The sequence below is a fragment of the Labeo rohita genome, chromosome 6 (genome assembly GCF_022985175.1).
Source record: "Labeo rohita strain BAU-BD-2019 chromosome 6, IGBB_LRoh.1.0, whole genome shotgun sequence".
Classification (NCBI taxonomy): domain Eukaryota; kingdom Metazoa; phylum Chordata; class Actinopteri; order Cypriniformes; family Cyprinidae; genus Labeo; species Labeo rohita.
In genome coordinates this window covers 17,789,321-17,810,171 of record NC_066874.1, presented here as the reverse complement: position 1 = coordinate 17,810,171, position 20,851 = coordinate 17,789,321, and the positions used below count along the sequence as shown (strand labels likewise).

The following is a 20,851-nucleotide window of genomic DNA, read 5'->3' as shown; positions in this document are numbered from 1 at the left end:
AAAAATCTTTCTGTGTGGAATTCATTTTAAAATCAATCTCATTCAAAACCATGCTTGCACTTCTATTCATCCATTTCATCCACATCAAAGTAAATACGAGTAAAAGATTCTAATGCAGGGCGATCACAAAAAATGAGTGTCCTTGGTAAAGAAAAGGAATCTTTTTCTTTTTTTAAGCAAGTTTAGTCTGAAATACACAGGCAAGTTCTTAGAAATATACTTGCATTCATGTTGTATTCATCAAAAAAAAATTAAAATATCGTTAAAATAGCCCATGTGACATCACTGGCTCAACCGTAATTTTATAAAGCTGTGAGAATAATTTGGGTAAACGATAATAAACGACTTTATTCAACAGTTTATATTCTTTCGTGTCAGTCTTCGCCACACGTTCGCAAAAGTACCACGATGCATGTGCGTGGTGCTGCTGACGAAGGAGCCGGCATTGTGACGTGGGCCATGGTACTCTATGGTACAAGGAAGAGAAAAAATTGTTGAATGAAATTTTTTATTTTTGTTGTCTTTGCACACATATTTTCGTAACTTCATAAAATTAAGGTTAGACCACAAAAGTCACATGGACTATTTTGATGATGTCCTTACTACCTTTCTGGGCCTTGAACATGTCAGTTACATTGTTGTCTACGCAGGATCAGAAAGCTCTCGGAATTCATCAAAAATATCTTAATTTGTTTGGAACGACATGAGGGTGAGTAATTTTTGGGTGAGCTAACTACAAAACACTCTTTAAATGGTCACATTTTCTGCCTGGTTACACCTACTGTACATTACAGAAGAGACATGCAAGAAAATTAAAAATTAAGAGCTGTAACGCGCTCCATAGAAACACACAACGCAACCACACACACAAACAGGGACAACAGCGTGAGGAGGGAAGTTGCAAGGCAATTCATGCAAGTGCTATCTAATTGGGTCTCTCCTTTGAGGAATGCCAGCCAGTTAATCATGTCTGAATACACAGAACTCAATTAGTAGCTTGCTAATGCTAATGCAGACAGATATGAATATTTCATAGCAAGCGATGGCAGAGAGCTTCGAACGTATGCTTTGCTGCTGTACTTCTAACATCAAGCAAAACAAGCAGGGTGGATTCACCTGTCTTCATCACCCTCTGTACTTCAGTGTGATAGGCGAGCGTGGGCAGCGCTAACTCTTTCAAGACGTATGCCAGTCGCGCCGGTGTGAGGGCAGCTCTAGAAAGGTGTTGGTGTGAGTTTCTGTCTGTTCCCTACCCTTTACATCTATCAGCTTGGGCTGAAGGCAAGGTGGGAAGCAATGTCACTTGCAATCACATGGGGCAGACAGGATATAAAAGAAAGCGCAAAGACGTTCATTCTGTTTATGATCTTTAGTGCTCTTGTAATTCTGATAAAAAATTGACTTATGGCATCCTACTAACCTTGGTCAATAAACCCCGCTCGAACTTTATTGTGAGCACGTGTAATTGTTGCTGAGGAGCTTTGTTTTTAAACTCTGGTGTGTCATCACCTTCCTCCAGAACAATGACAGACATGACTGTTGGCCCAGCCAAGTGGGTGGAAACTTGTGTGCACTGTGGCACAGACTAGCCGACGGGATGCTGGTATCATGCAACAGAGGACATCTGTTACCAGAAGCCTCTGCTGAACGTGGCAAAATGTACCCTCACTGGGCCACCCTGGGAAAATATCTAGGCACAGCCTTTGTGGTTTCACAATACAGTATGGGCTCTCAGTTTTGTCATAATTACAGCAGAAATATTTGAAATACTGAAAATATTTTAGCCCATATCAGAGGATCTTTAAATAATGTGTTGTACAATGGGGGGCCTTATACACCTTATTCTTCAATGTGGAAGTAAGCCAATGGGCGAGACTTCCAGTTTGTTAGCCGCTATAGGGAATAACAAGAAGAATAACAACGTGCAGTAAACGGTACAAAGTTTACACTACAAACCAGTGTTCACAATTAACATAATACATTAAAATAACATGGAAATACTAACCAGTTTGCAATATCAAGCAGCAAAACAAGCTGTTTTGTACAGCTAAAAATAGCTGGACGTAGATGAGACCGGAAGCCAAACCCATAAAACTTAGAAAATGGCCACGTCCACTCTTATGCAAAAAATAAGCTAGATAGGGAAAAATTCTTTCTGGTCCTTAAATCTGATTGACTGAGAGGAGTGTGATATTCTAGTGATATCAGAACTCCAACCATTTCACCATTTGTATCATTCCGTTTGCGGTATTTCTCACAGCACGTGTCATGGTGGACGTCCAAATCCACTATAATTTTATAAATAATAGTATTTTTGTCCCACAGAATGTAGTTTTAAGAGTTTTTAGGTGATAATATACTTGTTTAGACTTTAGATATGGACTGTTAAGCAACATAACATCTATTTGAAAATTTGCTCCAATGTTTTCGGAGATGTGAGCTCCAGGGAATCAGTGGCCGTTCAGTGCTCATGAACCCGCCGAGAGTAGCCTTACCTCGGCCAGATCTTCTGGAATTTGCCACTGGTTCTGATGAATTTTGTTTTGGGTAAATCTAACGTGCAGTCTCACTAATCTATTATTTGTTCCAGAGCAAACAGTTTTGACTGATGGCAAAATAGGGAAAAAAGGGGTGTAACAGTACTTAAATATGGCAGTTCGGTATGTACCTCGGTTTTAACCAGGGTTGCCAGGTTTTCACAACAAAATCCACCCAATTGCTACTCAAAACTAGCCCAGAGAGTCACGTTCTGGGGGATAAAATACATGTTTTTTGTCGGGGTTCCCTAAATATGCTAAATATGACGTTATTGGGGGCAATTCAACCCTCGGACATCAAAAACAACCAGCGGCAACAGTGTTAAAGTAGCCCAATTCCACAGGAAAACCACGGACTTGGCAACCCTGGTATTAACGTCACGGTTCGGTATGATTTGGTACAGCAGGGGGAAAAATTAAAGATTTTTATTTATTGTATTTTTTAAAGTAAACTAGTTGCTCTTTCTTTAAATGCATTCAGTTATAATTAAAATTTTCTTAGCGTTAAAAATCTACCTCAGCTTATGCTTAACTTTAGGAAGCCCTTTTAGATTATAAGGTTACAATTAATAACTAAACCCAAAATTAAATTGAATTACTATTCATTTTTAAATATAATAATTAACACTTAACTTTAAAAAAATGTATGCAAACGTAATTTGTGCATAATGCCGTTTTTAAATTACCTTATACAATTTTTATTTGTTAAAATATATTCAATTAGCCTACACAATGGCTACATGGAAGAGTCATAACATGTTTCATAACAGATTAATTTAAACATAGCCTACATTAAATAATTAAGACTAACATGTAAAGTAAAATATAATGAGTATTCTCTAGACTTAATTTCTGTAATGAACTAACAAGCTGTGGACACTGATGACTTGCCTGAGGTAAATTAAATGCTACATGACGTTTTATTTCCACTCTGTTTTGTTGATGTCTTTCCACGGTTGAAACACATTTGAAAGGAGTCCATTTACACTGCACTAGTCTTTGGCACATTACAGCTCTGACGCAGCCACCGGAGCTGATCGCGGCCACTCTAGTCAATGCTTGTATTTATACCAGCACGTTTCTGAAAAATATGTACACATGTATTCAGGAAAATGTTCTGACTTTTAGCTTGGTGGTCACATGGTCTTTTTATAGTCATTTATATAAACTTTCTTTGAAGGCACTTTTTAAAACTGTCGTAAAATAACATGAATATGGAGTAGATTTCTAAGAAAACATGTTTTATAAGTTTTAAAAGATTTTCCTGCCTTGTGGGCACTCATATTTATCACTGACCCAAATAGTAAAATCAAATTCTCTGGAATGCGCAATCTCATAACAGTGATTGCATTTCTCCCCATATTTTCCATGAGAGAGTGTGCAGTAAATCAGGCAGCAATGAAGCAGGCCATAGGGACCTGGCCATTTATCTAAACCAGCCTCCATCCAACAAGTTGTCTGGATCTGAATAATCATGCAGTAAAAGTCCAGGAGGAAAGATGGGGAAGGGGGACTACGTTAAACACGCCCGATTACCAGAAATTATGATCTCCAATTAATTAAGTGCTCCAGGCAATTAAGTGTTCTGACAGTAGTAACGTGAGCCGCCTGGCAGGAAGAGAGCAGTTTCGACAGGGAAGAGATCTGCAGGGTGCCACAAACATAGCACCTTACTAACATAATTAACCTCAATGCCATTCAGCCCTCCAGTTCGCCTGCTTAAACAAAAAAAAAAAAAACAGGGCTATCTCGCAAATTAAAGCAGTCTTAGCCATTAGTCTTGTTGAGTTGATCAGCAGTGGGCAACTTACATGGAACAAAACGGCATTTACCTCTTTTTGCTTAACAGTGGGGCGCCCATTTCCTCCGCTGATCCTGGATTAAGAGCTCATTTACTGGCTGTGAAAATATTATTGTGTATTTAACATCACAGTTAAGGATAAGATTAGTGAATAAGGTCAAGAGTGATCTGCTTAAATCTTAATTTGGTTAATCTGATCAAATCTTATATTAAGAGACTTTGTACTTTGACTTTTTGACGCCAGTTTACTTTCAATTTCAGGTAGTCACAGCTACAAAAGTTCAGCTGTTGTCTGATTATTAACACCGCATCGGTTCCTGACACTATGGAAGCCCCACCACTAAATAAATAAATAAATAAATAAATAAATAAATAAATAAAATAAAACTTGCAATTGTAAGAAAAAACTCTGAATTCTGAGATAAAATTTGCAATTATCCTATTTAAAAATTTTATTCTTTATTTATTTGTTTCTTATTAAAAAAAATGCAAGATATAGACTCAGACTGTCAGTTCTGATTTACAATATGTCGACTAACAGTTACAAGTTTATAACTTACAATAGTGAGACAAACTTGGAATTTGGATGCTGGTATCATGCAACAGAGGACATTAAAATTAAAATTCATTATTTTTTTAATTCTGTGAGGAAAAAAATATATCAGTTTACAAATGTGAGGGAAAAAGGTCAGAATTCTGAGATTAAAAAAAAATGCAATTAATATTTTTAGTTTTTAATTCTGTAACACACACAAAAAAATTTAATTGTGAGATGTAGGTGATGTAGAGATGTAAAAAAATATATATAGAAATTACCTTTTATTTTGTTTATTAATTTATTTAATTTCATTGTGGAAACAAAAAATAAAACAAAATAAATTGCAAGATATAAATAAGATTTAAAGATGATTTCAGAGAAAATTCTGAATTATGAGGAAAAATCAGAATAGCAATATGACGACTCAGAAGTTTACAACTCACAATACGAACTTGAAATTCTGAAAAGAAAAGTCAGAATTGTGAGATAAATGTTGCAATTATCTTTTTTAAAACCGTATTCTTTATTTAATTATTTATTATTTTAAAAAAGATAAGTTTCAAGATATAAACTCAGGTTTCAAAGGAAAAAAATGCCAGAATTGTGAGATGTAAACTTTGTAAATTCTTTGTAAAAAAAAAAAAAAAAAAAAAAAAAAAAAAAACGTATGATTTTCGCTGTATTTACAAGTGTATAACTTACAATAGTGAGACAAACTGGGAATTTGGATGCTGGTATCATGCAACAGAGGACATCAAAATTAAAACCTTTAATTTAATTAATTATCATTATTATTTTAATTCTGTAGTGGAAAAAAGATATAAACTTACAACTGTAAGAGGAAAAAGTCATAACCGTCAGAAGAAAAAAATAAACATATACCATTTTTATTTTTTAATTCCATGACGGACACAAAAAAAATTGAAACGCGAGATGTAGACTCGCAATCATGAAAAAAAAAAGAAAAGAAAAAAAAGTCTGAATTGTGAGATAAAAAATATCTTTTATTTTATTTATTTATTTAATTTTGTTGTGGAAACCAAAAATAAAATTAGAAAATAATTTAAAAAAATTGCAAGAAATAAACTTTTTCAGAGAAAAAAATGCCAGAATTTTAGAGAAATTGCGATATGTTGACTCACAATTATGAGTTTATAACTTACAATAGTGAGACAAACTAGGAATTCTAAAAAAAGAAAAGTCAAAATTGTGAGAAAAACTTGAAACTGCACGTAAAAAATTCTAAAATGTAAGAAAAAGTCAGAATTGTGAAATAAAAAGTTGCAGTTATCTTTTATTTTTGATTTCCAGAATTTCAAGATGTACACTCACAATTATGACTTTATAACTCACAACAGCAAGACAGACAAGGAATTCTGAGAGGAAAAGTCATAACTGTGAGACAAAAAAAAGTCTGAATTGTGAAAGTCACAATTACCTTTAATTAGTGACTCTATTTTTTATTCTGTGGTGCAAACTAAGATATGAACTCACAACTGTGTGGAAAAAAAGTCAGAATTGTCAGAAAAAAAAAAAAAAATACTTTTTTTATTTCTTACTTCTGTGACGGACACAAAAACCCGAATTGCTAGATGTATACTTGCAACTGACCCTTCGCAAAGACCCGCCCACCTTAGTTTCTGTTGCTATGTCCGACAAGCCATGGCGGTCACGCCACAAACATCATGTTCTCACACAGTCAAAAATACATCGCAGAGCAAAGATGACACTGACAACGCATCAAGTCTCAGCTTTCAAATTTCGCAGTTTTTTTCTTTTTAGGAAATTCAAACACTAAAATACCGTTTTGTGGCTCTTTAATGTGGAGTGACAGATCATGGTAGCACCTCAGTTCAAAAGGCGCATCAACCGATCATTTTTTGTTTCTCTTTACTAGTTATAGCACAAAATAAGCATGAATAAACATCAGACGGTATCTTGTTTCAGCCGTAGAAAGAAGTCAAAACACAACATTTTTCAAGTTCAAGTCCACCGACGTAAATCTACTCTCCCGTCTGGTTTGTTTGTCGGACAAAACGGCAGATTCAGCATTATGATTGGTTAGATCACCTGTCAATCAAACTCCCTATGAAAAGTCAATTATGAGGAAACAAAAAAAAAAAAAGAATTGTGAGATAAAAAGTCATAATTACCTTAATACATTTTTACTTCTTGGTGAAAACAAGCTTCCTTATAAAACAGTGAATCAGTCCAAAACAGAAGCTGGAAGGCCAAAAGAGGCAATCAAGCTGAGCTGATAAATATGGATAACAGTTTGTGACATAGACACTGGCCCATAGGGGACTTGACCAAAGAGTTGAGCAAAAGATTTGAGCCAGAGAGAATTTTTGTGTTCCTAAATATTTATGTAGAGGAGTAAACACATGTCAAAGCTGATCTTGCACTAGGGGAAAGAGCCACAAGCAGCACTTCCCCCACTAGCGCTCTCTGTACAAAGCTCTTAATTTATGATAATGTGCATCATCCTACAAACTCACTCAGAGAGGGGACACATAAATTTAGCCTCAACTGTGCAGTCTTCTGTACTTTGTGTTCAGAAACCCTGGGAAAGCATGACCTGTGTGACCATTACAGAACGTCTTAAAGGGGAATTAACAGAATGCATTCTGCCCGCTGATAGTGTCGCATATATTTGCACACTAGGTGTTGCTTTAGCACCTGATTCATTAAAGGAATTATGCAAATTGGGGATCTGCAAGCCTGTTCTGATTGCTAGTTTGCGGAGGATGCAGCAGACTATCGCAATGTGACATGTTTTACATCATGGCTCTGCCACCGCAATCCAGACACCTGAAAGGACTGTCAGAATATATCAAATAAACATACGCTCAGCTGCATCAACTGATGAATAATTGTTGCTATGATAAACAGAAAATGTGGGTTAATGACATGATGCTTTTCAGTTCAGACTTCCATGTGGTGGAACTTTTCCAAAATTAATGATATTTAAGATTTAAGACAAATCAAATAAAAACAGTAATATATACAGTATTCTTTTTTATCCTAGAAAATACACACTTTATTTACTTTAGATTATGTTCAGTAAGAACATGTTCAGTTTTACTTATTATTTTTTTAAAGAAATTAATACTTTTCTTAAAGGGGTCATCGGATGCCCATTTTCCACAAGTTGATATGATTCTTTAGGGTCTTAATGAAAAGTCTATAATATACTTTGTTTAAAAATTCGCAATGGTAGTGTAAAACAACACCCTTTTTACCTTGCCAAAACCAGCTCTGCAAAAAACAACCCATTCAGGTCGAGGCTGCTTTAAATGCAAATGAGCTCTGCTCGCCCCGCCCCTCTCTTCTCTCTGTGGAGTGACGAGCCTGTTTACTTTAGCCGCGTTTAGCCGCTAAACGTGCAAACTAGCACATTATTAGGAAAGGCGATCTCAAAGATTCATAAAAAACCTCTTATACTCACTTCTGCTGTAAGTGAAGCTGGATCACGAATGATTTGCGTGAACATAGACGGATATATGTAGATCAGGAGGTGCATTCCCTTCACAAACAAATGTAATCCACTAACTATCCCTTAGGGGTAACTATCCCTTTAACGTTTTTTTTTTTTTTAAACAATACTCCAAATAAAAAACTAAATCTGCCAGCAGGCGGCGGTAAATGTCTTTATGAGTCATTCGATTCAATTTGTTCAAATGGTTGATTCATTCAGGAATGGCGTAAATGGCTCTCTTTATAAATGGGCCTTTGAATCATTGATTCACACGATTCGTTCAAAACGGGGGAATAATTCAGAAACACTGCTGTGTTGGTTAGAGACGCAACAATTCTGCTATGGCTTCAATGGTAATATGTTCTCTGCAAAACTGAGCATAACACATAATATAATGTTTAAAGTATACTACAATATCAACTTCCTATTTACTGAACTGCTGTATAAAATTACATTTAAGCTTGTGATAGATCGAGACAAAATCAGCACTCATGTCATATTGCTCTTGCTGCCCATGTGATATTGTGTGATACGTGATATATATAAATATGAGACAAAACACATACAGGGGAATTTTTTGCACCAATATCTTGAATTTTAGGGCATACCTGCATTTATAGAGTTGTTGCCCTGCATCATATTTGTTAACAGTCAACTTTATGAAATATATGTACAGACCTGGGGACGGGGCCAGTGTGTTAACTGCGTTAAAATATTTTAATTGCATTATTTTTCATAACTAATTAAGTTAATGTGTTAAACTGACAGCCCTAATTTTAAAACATTAAAATAAACAGTTATTTCAAACTGTAGTAGTATTTCACAATATAACTCTTTTAACTGTATTTTGGCCAAATAAATGCAGCCTTGGTGAGCATTAGAGACTTCTGGGTAACACTTTCTTAGCTAGTTGCTTATTAGCATGCATATTACTAGAATTTTAGCCATTTACTAGTACTAATTAAGCACATATTAATGCCTTATTCCACATGACCTTATTCTACTTCCTTAATCCTACCCAATACCTAAACTTAACAACTACCTTATTAACTATTAATATTAAGCAAATTAAGAATTTATTGAGGGAAAAGTTGTAGTTAATACTGAATAAGTGTTCCCTATTCTAAAGTGTTACCAAAATCTTACACTTAATTTTAAAATGAATGATTAAGGTGTGTATGTTCACATGTACGGACGTGAGGAAAATGCTTTTCCTTGAAAGTTACAGCATGCAACACTTTAGAGTCATTCAATTAAAACTTCTCTTGAAAAATGGTTTAAAAAGTTTTAAAATCATTTAAAACCAACACAAATATAAAGTTTACAATCCTAAGAACTTGGAATGTGTGTTTTAAACTAAATTTTAAAAGAATTTTCTTTTTATCTTCTAAAGTGCCATTAACTTCTATACACAAACATCTATTTTGAATTAAACTGTATTTACCACCTACATTCTGCTGGTGCCGTTACAAGCTAACTAGCTTTACACTGCGAGAGCTGTATTTGTATATTTGCATACAAATACAACACTAAGCCCACACCAAGGAATCAGCTCTCTCATTCGCAGGACTAACACTTCTATTCTCCCCAAAGCAGTGTCGTTTTTCCTTCCAGCGTTTTAGGCCATAGTAGTTTTCAGGAACATTTGTCTTTAAGTAACCCTCCTAATCACACAGCTCCACAGAGAACCCTCAAGCGCTGAACTTTCCCCTCAAATCCCTGTCAAAACCAAATTAACAAAGAAATAAGGAGGAGGAAAATGATGTGGTGGCTCTGCATTTCCTTGCAGAACAATTGTGAAAGTGTCTGTACTTTGAAGATTTTCTTTTTGCATGAATCGTCATTAAACATTTGCCAGCAGGGTGAACATACTGTAAATCATAGGCAAACATCAGTGCTGTAAATGTAAATAATGTGATGTTGACTGTGCATAAAAACTATTCCCACTGTGCGAGGTTAAATTGAACAGTTGAGTGTGTGTAAGAGGCTCAGTGAACATGTGCGGCCTCGATTACATTAGGTATTTGAAAACGAAAAAGGTCCAAGAACGGGTACCAGATGCACACCGCAGCTGCTGCTTTAACAACACAGCAGGGTAAGAAGTGAAAACAACAGACAAACCACTGATGTCACATTAACAGGATTACAGACCACTTCATGCAAAAAGATAGATTAATTGAGCTGTGAATAAGTTTATCTGTATTGTGCCATATTCAAACAAGCAATGATAAGTCGCTGATGGGTGGGGCCAGGGAAAACCAACGCACAAAGGCTGATTATTGCTATTGTGCTTTGTGGGTCAGTTGCAACGCTGGGAGCACACGAGTGCCCGATAAGACGACGGGAGAGCAGGATGCAGATGAGAGATAACAGAGAATCTCCAGCAGGCAGTCTTCCTGTCTATTACTGAAAGGAATGAATGATATCTAGTTGCGCTGTTCAAAAGTTTTGTGTTGTCTGTTGCCTAGAGGCGGAAACATGCTAATGCTATCAGTGCTGTTCCAAAGAATATGCAAAATGAGAGATTTTAACAAATGGTCTAGTAGTTCCTGTTTGATGCTTTAGAGAAAGATTACTGGATGTCACTGTGTGATAGCCTTTATTCACAAACTAATTCATACTTGGAACAGAAGCCTTCTTTTGAAGTTCAAATATCTGCTTCTTATATGCAAAAATATATGTAAAATAATTACAATATACTATCGTTAAAAAGGGTTTGGGGTACGTTGTTCTTGAAAGAAGTTTAGTATGCTCACCAAGGCTGCATTTATTTTGTATTACAGTAAAAACAGCAATGTTGTAAAAATATTATTACAATTTAAAATAACTTTTCTATTTTAGAATATTTTAAAATCATCTTTCAGAAGTCAGGAAACATTTCCTATTATTATCAGTTAAACAGTTTTGCAGCCTAATATTTTTTTCAAAATTCTTTGATGAACAGAAAGTTCAAAAGAACAGCATTTATTTAAAATGTAAATGTTTTCTTTAAATAATGCAAAAGTTAAATTAGTTTACTTAAAGAATAAAAAATTAATCAAATTTACTCACCCCATGTCATCCAAGATGTTCATGTCTTCCTTTCTTTAGTCAAAAAGAAATTTTGTTTTTTGAGGAAAACATTCCAGGATTTTTTATCCATATAGTGGACTTCAATAGTGGCCAACTGGTTGAAGGTCCAAACTTCAGTTTCAATGCAAAATTAGTCATTTTCTTAAAAAAACAAAAAAAAAAAACCAAAAATGCTCATCTTGCACTAGCTCTGCAATGTGCTTGCACATCTTTATGCATTACGTAATCCCGTTGGAAAAGTCGTGCGTGGTTAGTTCTTCGTCTGTGTACTCTGGTTCAAAAAGGTAGGGTAGGGCGAAAAACTTTATCTCATTTTTGTCTCCAACTTCAAAATGATCCGACATTGTTGTTTTACCTTTACTTTCTTTGCACATTTGCTTTGTAAACACTGGGTCGGTACTTCCACCATCGCCATGCATGCGTGATTATGTAATGCATGAGGTCGACCTAGTGCAAGATGAGCATTTGTGGTTAAAAAGTATATAAATGTAATTTTTTTTAAAGAAAATGATGGATTGTTTTGCTAGATAAGACCCTTATTCTGCGGCTGGGATCGTGTATAGTTCTTTGAAGCTGCACTGAAACTGCAATTTGGACTTTCAACCTGTTAAGTCCCATTGAATTTCACTATATGGAGAAAAATCCTGGAATGTTTTCCTCAAAAACCTTAATTTTTTATTTCGACTGAAGAAAGTAAGAGATGAACATCTTGGATGACATGGGGGTGAGTAATTTATCAGGAAATTTTTATTCTGGAAGTGAACTAATTCTTTAATTAAAAGAAAATCTTACTCCAAACATACACACTGTACACATACACACTGTAACTAAGGCTTGATTATTAACTGTGCAAATTGTAGCTGTCCGAAGAAATTTACGGTAACACTTTCTTTGAAGCCCACATTTATAATACATTATAAGGGTATTCTTAATAAATGTATATTGCATTATAAAAAACCTTATGTTGTATCAGCTTATGAATATTCATAAGAACAGTTTTAATGTATTATAATATTTATTTATTTGTAGTTATAGCTTAAGAGTATGATGATTTATAACACACAATGAACATGTTGCATTCACTTAAGTTACAATGGATTATATTTCTCGAAGTTATAATGTATTATAACTATGCAACCCAACATATAAAGATGTAGTAAGATACTGTGCAGATCTTAAATAAACAATGTCAAGATATATAGCCCATTATAAATGTAAAATAAGATTTAATATGGTGTTTATTGTGTGTTATAAATAATCATAATCTTAAAAGTTATAACCACAAATGCGTAAACATTATAATTGTATCATAATTGTTGTTATAATTATTTATTAGATGATATAACATATTATAAGGTTTTTATAATGCATTATGCATTCATTAAAATGCCTTACGAATACCCTTATAATGTATTATAAATATGGACTTCATAGAAAGTGTTAACAAATATACCATAAGAGAAACTTGGCAAAAATAAATGCACCTTATAAATGAAATGTAAGAGATTTTGTACAAAATCAGTGGTGAAATTTGATCCTTTTAAACTAAGGAGAGAAAATAGTTACAGAATGCTGTCAAGATGTCTTTTGATGACAAGATGACGTTTGAAGTTAAGATGAATCAAAATTTTAAATGCCACAATGAAGAGCTGCAATCTTGTAATGAAGTTCCGATCATTATGATAAATTATCATTTTAACTCAGGTCCCAACAAGCTGACATGTAAATTGTATTAAAAACACTTCAAAAACACACTGCCTTGTCAAACACCAAAGGTATTTATAGAGGGAAATGCAGTTATTTAGTAAGACGTGACCAGTTTACTAAGAAGTTCAAAAGAAGATTTTAATACCTTGTGTCTCTTTAGAACAAAGCAAATGACGTTAGATACATAACAGGTGTTTTTCCCTATTGTGTCTCCCTAGTGGCAAACAGAGCAGTAAATGAGATGTTTATATAGGAACAATGAAAATTTGAACGCTATGATCCTTTCTCTGCAGATAAATAAACTGATAAATAATGTACAATGTGCATTCTTCCTATCTTAAAAGATTCCTAGACTGACTCGCTGGCCTCATTTGAAGTTTTCCCCCAGCTCACTGGGGGACTGCCATGTCTCTATAGAGACCAAAGTCTCATGCTCATTCTCTAATCGCACAGAGGCGTATGACCCTGAGGATGAGGAGAAAAGAAGAAGAAATTACTTTCATTAAGAAATTCAGATTTCTTCCATCCTTTTGATCTTGTGCCAGAAGAACATTTATGCTGATGAAATGCATAAATAAAGTTCTTAAATTATCCCGGCCCTCTTTAGTGCATGGATCCAAGTTGGAAAACTTCCAGAGGAAGACAAGTATAATCATTCTGAGAGCTGATCAGTGTAGTGGGGGGTGATTCAAGAGATGGCCTGAGTCACAGATACTTCAACTGTTTAAGTGATTCATCTGCTGAAGAAGTACACAGACAGACATAATAGTCTGACGCTGTTCTCTGGAACAAAGGTTAACTGTTGCTTTGCAGTCTTGTTACTTATAGCCTATTTTGAAGTTGAGAGAGAAGTGAATGAATTACATAAACAAACTCAGTGTCTCTCTCAGTATATTGCATTGTGGCTTAAAGTACAAGGAAAAACGGTTCACCCCAAAATGAAAGTCAGTGGGGGCTTCTTTTGTATTCTGCAGAGGGAAAAAAACATACAGATTTGGATGAGGGAGACAAAATGATGTTATTTTTTGGATTAATATCTACAAAAACAGCAGCAGTCAGAAAACCTGCACTGCTTTGGTGTTAAAATTTCTTATTAAAGATGTATTATTTCCGATTTGCCTATGCTCCCTTGAATATTCAGTAATGATGCTGAGAAACTGTGCCTTCTATTGAACTCCAAGCTGGCACCGTGCCCTAGTCGCAGCAGTAAGTGAAAATGATTAAGTAAGGGTTTACTGAAAAGCTGGAGGTGTGGTAAGGTGGTTTTGATTTTGGTGACAGTGCTGGAAATGTCTCTGGATTCCTCTAAGCCATTTTGAGCAGTGGGCGACAAAAGAAAGGCAGTGAAACCTCAGTGTTACAGCTAGATGTTATAATTTCGAGAAGTTGGCATTTCCTACAGTATCAACTACCTATGATGCAACAAAGGCTGTTACATAGTCAGAGTGATCCTCCTCATTGTTCCTGAACTGGCTGACATAAATCAAGAACACAAAAACTTAAAGTGAGGTAAAACATTACAGGTTAGGTAAATGGATCTGCATGTTCAACACAATTTCAGGACGTAGCTTTTTTATATTTTGTCAAATTGGTGGATAAGTCATATGAATTCATACATTTGTATGTTTTCTTGTATGATCTGCCTAAGGCGTAGTGATGGTTATGTTTAGGGGTGGACTTTCATGCTTACTATTCCTAAATATTGTACAATTTCTTCCAAATCACATAACACTTACAAAATTGACCCTTCACCAGGAGTTTGATTGACAGGCGATCTGACCAATCATAATGCTTGAACTGCTATTCTTGTCCGACAAACAACCCAAACAGGAGAGTAGATTAACACAGGTGGACTTGAACTTGAAAAATGGTGTGTATTGATGTCTTTTCATAGTTGAAAGAAGATGCCTTCTGATGTACATTCATGTTTATTTTGTGCTATAACTAGTAAAAAGGAAGAGATGATTGGTTCACGTGCTACAGCGATCTGTCATGCCACATTAAAGAACCACAAAATGATATTTATTGTTTGAATTTATTAAAAAAGGACTTGATTTGAAAGCTGAGACTGTTTCATACAAAAAAAGCATTCTGTCTTGTCTGTTTGTGCGTTGTCAGTGTCCTCTTTGCTCTGTGACACACAAAACATGAATCTGCCATTTTTGTCAGACAAACAAACCAGACAGGAAAGCAGATTAACACTGGTGTATATCGTCTTGAAAAGTAGTGTGTATTGATGGCTTTCCGCAGTTGAAACAAGATATCTTCTGATGTTCATTCATGTTTATTTTGTGCTATAACTAGTAAAAAGGACAAGATGATCAGTTCACGTGCTACAGCGTTTTGTCATGCTACATTAAAGAACCACAAAATTATATTTACTGTTTAAATTTATTAAACAAATGACTGAATTTGAAAGCTGAGACTGTTTGATACAATATTCTGTAATAAAAATATTCTGTCTTGTTCTGTCCTGTCTGTTGGCGCATTGTCAGTATCTTTGCTCTGCGACATATATTTTACTGCATGAAAATATGATGTGTGGCATGAAAGCCCCATGGCTTGTCAGACGCAGCAAAAGTAACTAAGGGCAAAGGATCTATTGTCCCCTTGTAAAATAGTTATATTTTCCCATAAACTTGGGTTGGCATATTGACGCGTAGTGTCAGGGTCGGGTCATATTGACACTTTGCGTCATGGTTAAGGTTTATTTTCTGATAATGTTCCACTGGCTCTATATTAACAAACTTTTATATATGGCTACTTTCAATTAAATACATACATGAACGTGGAATACGCAATATTGAGTTATTAATAGAAACTGTGTGGTCAGTGGTTGTGTTTCTCTGATCAACAGGGCATCTGAAGCACCTGTTTATACCAGAAATGCCCAAATCAGGGCCCAAATAATGACCTTTGATTGCACAACACTGCTACCTAGGCTGGTTGGCTGGTCTTAGCTGGTTTAAGCTGGAAGTAGCTGGTTTTAGCTGGTTTCCCAGCCTGACCAGCTAAGACCAGCCTGGCCAGCCAAGGAAGTGGCCAAAACCCCTCTAAAACCCGCCTGCTGACCAGCTATGACCAGCTAAGACCAGCCTGGATGAACAGCTTAGGCTGGTTTTAGCCGTTTTTTTTTCAGTAGGGAAGTGTGTGAAAAATAGGGGGGACATATATAGTTTAACATTTAATTTTTGCTTTTAAATTTAGTGAATATAAGTGAATTAAAAATGCCAACTGATGTATTAAAAAAAAAAAAAAAAGAAATTGAATATAAGCAACATTTAATTTGGGTTAAAACCCTCAGTCAGGTTTAAATTGTGGCCTTTCATGGTAAAAAGTTAGGCAACTCTGGTTTAGACCATTTCAATTATTAAACAAATCTGACCAATATTAACAATATTCTGGCTTCTTTGAAATTTGCATTGTCTGTAAACGAGAAGAACACTAAAGAAAGTGCTGGCTCAGTAATACAGCGGTTTCTTAAAAGGGAAATAGGGAAACACTGTGGCCACAGCAGAAATGTAAGTAGGCTACGCATACCAGTGGAAACGGAAATAACACAAGTACAAACGGGAAACAATGATGAAATAAAAGGCAGTTTGAGGAATGGCCTGGTTTCTTTGTGAGTTGGGTTAATACTTATTTTTGGTGCTGACCGGTTTCGAAATGTTATACTTACAGTAAAGATAGATCAAACAAAAATGGACTTTTTTGCACTTTTGCTCTTGTCTGTTTGGAAATGGGTCAGTGTGGGATTCATCCTTTCTATATGAACACCACAATCAAATAAAAAAATCCTTTTATAACAATATTTGACTTTCTACTGAGCCTGCTCTCTTACATACGGTATAAAGAGCCATGGTTGAGAAAGGTCAGACTAGGTTACTGGTGGCTGAGTGTGAACTAATTTGATTGACAGGTCTTCCAAAAAATGTGGTTGTCAAAATGGTGTGAAAGAGTTTGTGACATTACAGCCTTTAGCACTTTGTGCTGGTATTTATTTAAAATACATTTGTGGATCTTTCTGGACCCGACCAATGAGTCAGCGTCTGGCTAGAACAACACCATCTGTCCTAAAATGCATCTTTCCCCATTGACAGCCATTACAAAATTAGCTATGTACGACATTAGAATGGGAATACTAATACGTCCAGCTAGTACAGACCTCTACTCAGACCTGCTAACTAAACGAATGTAATACTCTTAAAGTAATCCATTTTCATTTCCCACACAGAGTAGCTGAAAAGTGCATTTCAAAACAGGAATTAAAGAGTGTTTTGTAATAATGACAAACAAAATATGGTTCTCAAAACTTTTAATGTCTACCAGCACATGTAGATGTTGCACAACATTCAGATGTGGAAAAAACATGCTCAGAAAGTTTGTTAGCTTTTTATAAGAAACTCCTAATCTCCAGTTCAATGAGAAATGTTAACGTTCATGTCTTACTGTAACTGTCACTAATTTCCTTTTCTCTTACGGTTCGCCTGAAGAAATAAGAGAATTTTCAACAGATATTTTCAGAAACAAAAAAAAGGAAGGTGGACGGTGGAGGGAGAAAAAGAGGCCCTGATTTGGTTTCCAATCTGCAAAGGAAAGTAATCCTATCTGGCAGTCTAATGTGATTTTAATACTCGTGTTACATCTCAAGTGTGATTTGCCCATGTGAAAGCTTATCAGATGTATGAGATGGAGTTAAACGTGGCGCTTGGTCCTTTGCATGCGAGGCCACTGTTTGTCTAATCTTTATGCCTCTTATGGATTTGACTACCGAGCTAACAAGTGTGAAGCAGCTCATCAGGGAAGAATGAGGAGTGTGACAGGAATAGGTGAATGATTATGAAAACAGCAACGGTTTGGGTAACATTTCTGAAAGAACCTAAATCCAGGTTTTAAACAGAGCCAGATGCTCCTGGCAGATCTTCGACAAGTCCTCAGAACATGGAGCTAATGAGAGCTGAAGCTAGCTTCATATGAAGACAAGGAAACTAGAGCATCAAAGAGCATGCAAACTAGTGCCGTTGAAGTATTTCCTCTTGGATACGTGTGTAGAAATGTGCTGAGCGGCAAGTAATCCAACAGTATGAATGTGTGCTTGCAGACAACAAAAGATGAGGTCATGATGCATCACCATACACATATATTTACATATTTATCTATATATACACATACATATACTGATTAACTGTGACCTCATTTGTTGCAGCCTACATATACACACTGCCATTCAAAAGTTTAGGATCAGTAAGACTTGTAATATTTTGTAAAGAAGTCTCTTTATTTGTCTCTATTTGATAAAAAACAGGGAAAAACTGTAAAACTGCAAAATATTATTACAATATAAAATAATGTAATAATACTGTAAAATATGATTTATTGCTGTGATGCAAAGCTGAATTTTCATCAGCCATTAGTCTAGTCTTAAGTGTCACATGATCCTTCAGAAATCATTTTAATATGCTGATTTATTATTAAAATTATCTATGTTGGCAACATTTGCGCTGTCAAATATTTTTTTGTAACCTGTGATACTTTTTTATGATTCTTTGATGAAAAAAGTTAAAAAGAACATAATTAATTCAAAATATAAATATTTTCTAACAATATAACAATATTTTAAACAATACGAGTCTTTGATATCATTTTTGTATACCAATTTTACACATTATTGCTGAAAAAAAAAAAAAAAAAAAAATATATATATATATATATATATAAAATTATATATATATATATATACACTACCGTTCAAAAGTTTGGGGTCAGTACATTTTTATTGTTTCTTTTTTTCTTTTTTTTTCTTTTTTAAGAAATTAATACTTTTATTCACCAAGGATGTATTAAGTTAATAATTAAAAGTTTATTAAAAGTTAATAATAAATAATTTACATTGTTATAAAATATTTATATTTTGAATAAACACTGTACTTTTTAAACTTGTTATTCATGAAAGAATCCTGAAAAAAAAATTACAAGTTCCAAAAAATATTTGGCAGCACAACTGTTGATATTATCCAACCTTGATCATTCTAATAATAAATCCGCATATTAGAATGATTTCTGAAGGATCATGTGACACTTAAGACTGGAGTAACAGCTGATAAAAATTCAGCTTTTCATCACAGGAATAAATTCTATTTTAAAGTATGTTAAAATAAAAAACAAATAAATGCAGCCTTGATGAGCATAAGAGACTACTTTAAAGACTATTACAAGTCTTACTGACCCCAAACTTTTGAACGGTAGTGTATATATATATATATATATATATATATATTAGTTTAACTTGTACATATTAAAACAAACAAACTAAAAATATAAATAAATAAAAACTATGTAGACATATACCTTAAAAAACACTAAATGATGAAAACAAGTCAAATGAAAATATGAAAATGTTTCAAATAAATGCTTTCTGGTCATCAGAGGATCTTGAAAAAAAGCATCGTAGTTTGCACAGTTTTCAAAGTTGATAATACAAGAAATGTTGCGCATGAAAAAAAAAAAAAAAACTAAATTATAGGCCCCAGTCATTTGAATGTCCGTTTATTGTATGCTATATGTGTACACATATAATATAAATGTGGCATTGTTCTTTGATCATGATAAAATTCTGTATAAGGAGCTGTTGTGCTATCAGAAACTTGAATTTAGGTACAGCCTGGTTATGTATGCAAGTTACGGATGAAAAAATTTCCTATCACATCTGCACCATCCTAACGTAATAAAGCCAAAATGCCAATAAATAATAAAACTCACACACATTCCTCAAACTTCAAAAAGAAATGACTGTAAAAATGGCATACGTATGCACACCTGTTGTGCATCTAGCAAATATTTTGCGTGACAGAGAACACTTAACTATTAGTGTATGGGACGTCCGGTTATGGCACGCAGCTGGTAGGTCACGCTGATTTGAGCTGATGCAAACTTTCTTGAAATCTAACTCTAAAAAGTGACCAAAGCTTATCCTTAAATGGTAAAAAGTAAACAGTGTATGAGACCCACTGTGTGCATATAGAACATTGAGCAGATCAGACTCACGATATAGCAGGGTTCGCAGTAGGCCTTCTTTTCCACGGCATAGAAGGGCTTCCCTCTGAGCTTGGAACCGCAGGTCATGCAGATGAAGCAGTCCACGTGGAAGACCTGGTCCATGGCGGTACAACCCGTCCCCTCACCAACCACATTCTCCCCACAGCTTGCACAGCGTCCTGCAAAACACAGCATTGGGATTACAGTTCAGATGCTGGAGGAAAATTGCATACATTATAAACATATTCAATACTAAAAAACACAAACATAATATGGTGAGTAAAGGTTAAAGAGATAATACATATATAGTGTAAATATGGTGGCACCATCTGCCACTTTAATGTGAAACCATTCTAATTAAGAATAGCTATTTCAAGTGGTGATATGGGTTATTTACTCTTTGCTCTCCTTCAAAAATGTTTCTGCATCTATGTTTTTCAAAAGAAGATGAGATGTTTCAGCTACAAAGAAAACGAACACTTCGGCTTTCAGGTTCAGAGATAATCTTGAATAAACAGTGTGTCTGTTGCCCCTTTTAAGCCAACTCATCTTTGTGGTACAACCAATGATAACAATCTCTACTGAGCAATTGCAAGTCTTGTGGATAAAAAAAGAATTAAAAGAGTCAATGTCAAAAGAAACAGAACATGAGGAGCATTTCTAAAGTTAGATTGATATCATCT

The 20,851-nt window shown here is 34.9% G+C and overlaps 1 protein-coding gene across 4 annotated transcripts in view; it reads right to left on the bottom strand.

The window, feature by feature from the left end:
- Positions 1-20,851, bottom strand: part of lpp (LIM domain containing preferred translocation partner in lipoma) — a 248,798-nt gene that overhangs the window by 13,743 nt on the left and 214,204 nt on the right. For all 4 annotated transcript variants that reach the window (XM_051112291.1, XM_051112292.1, XM_051112294.1 and 1 more), the window contains exon 8: positions 20,178-20,347. In XM_051112291.1, coding sequence (XP_050968248.1) covers positions 20,178-20,347 — 170 coding nt within the window. The remainder of the gene's footprint in view (positions 1-20,177; positions 20,348-20,851) is intronic.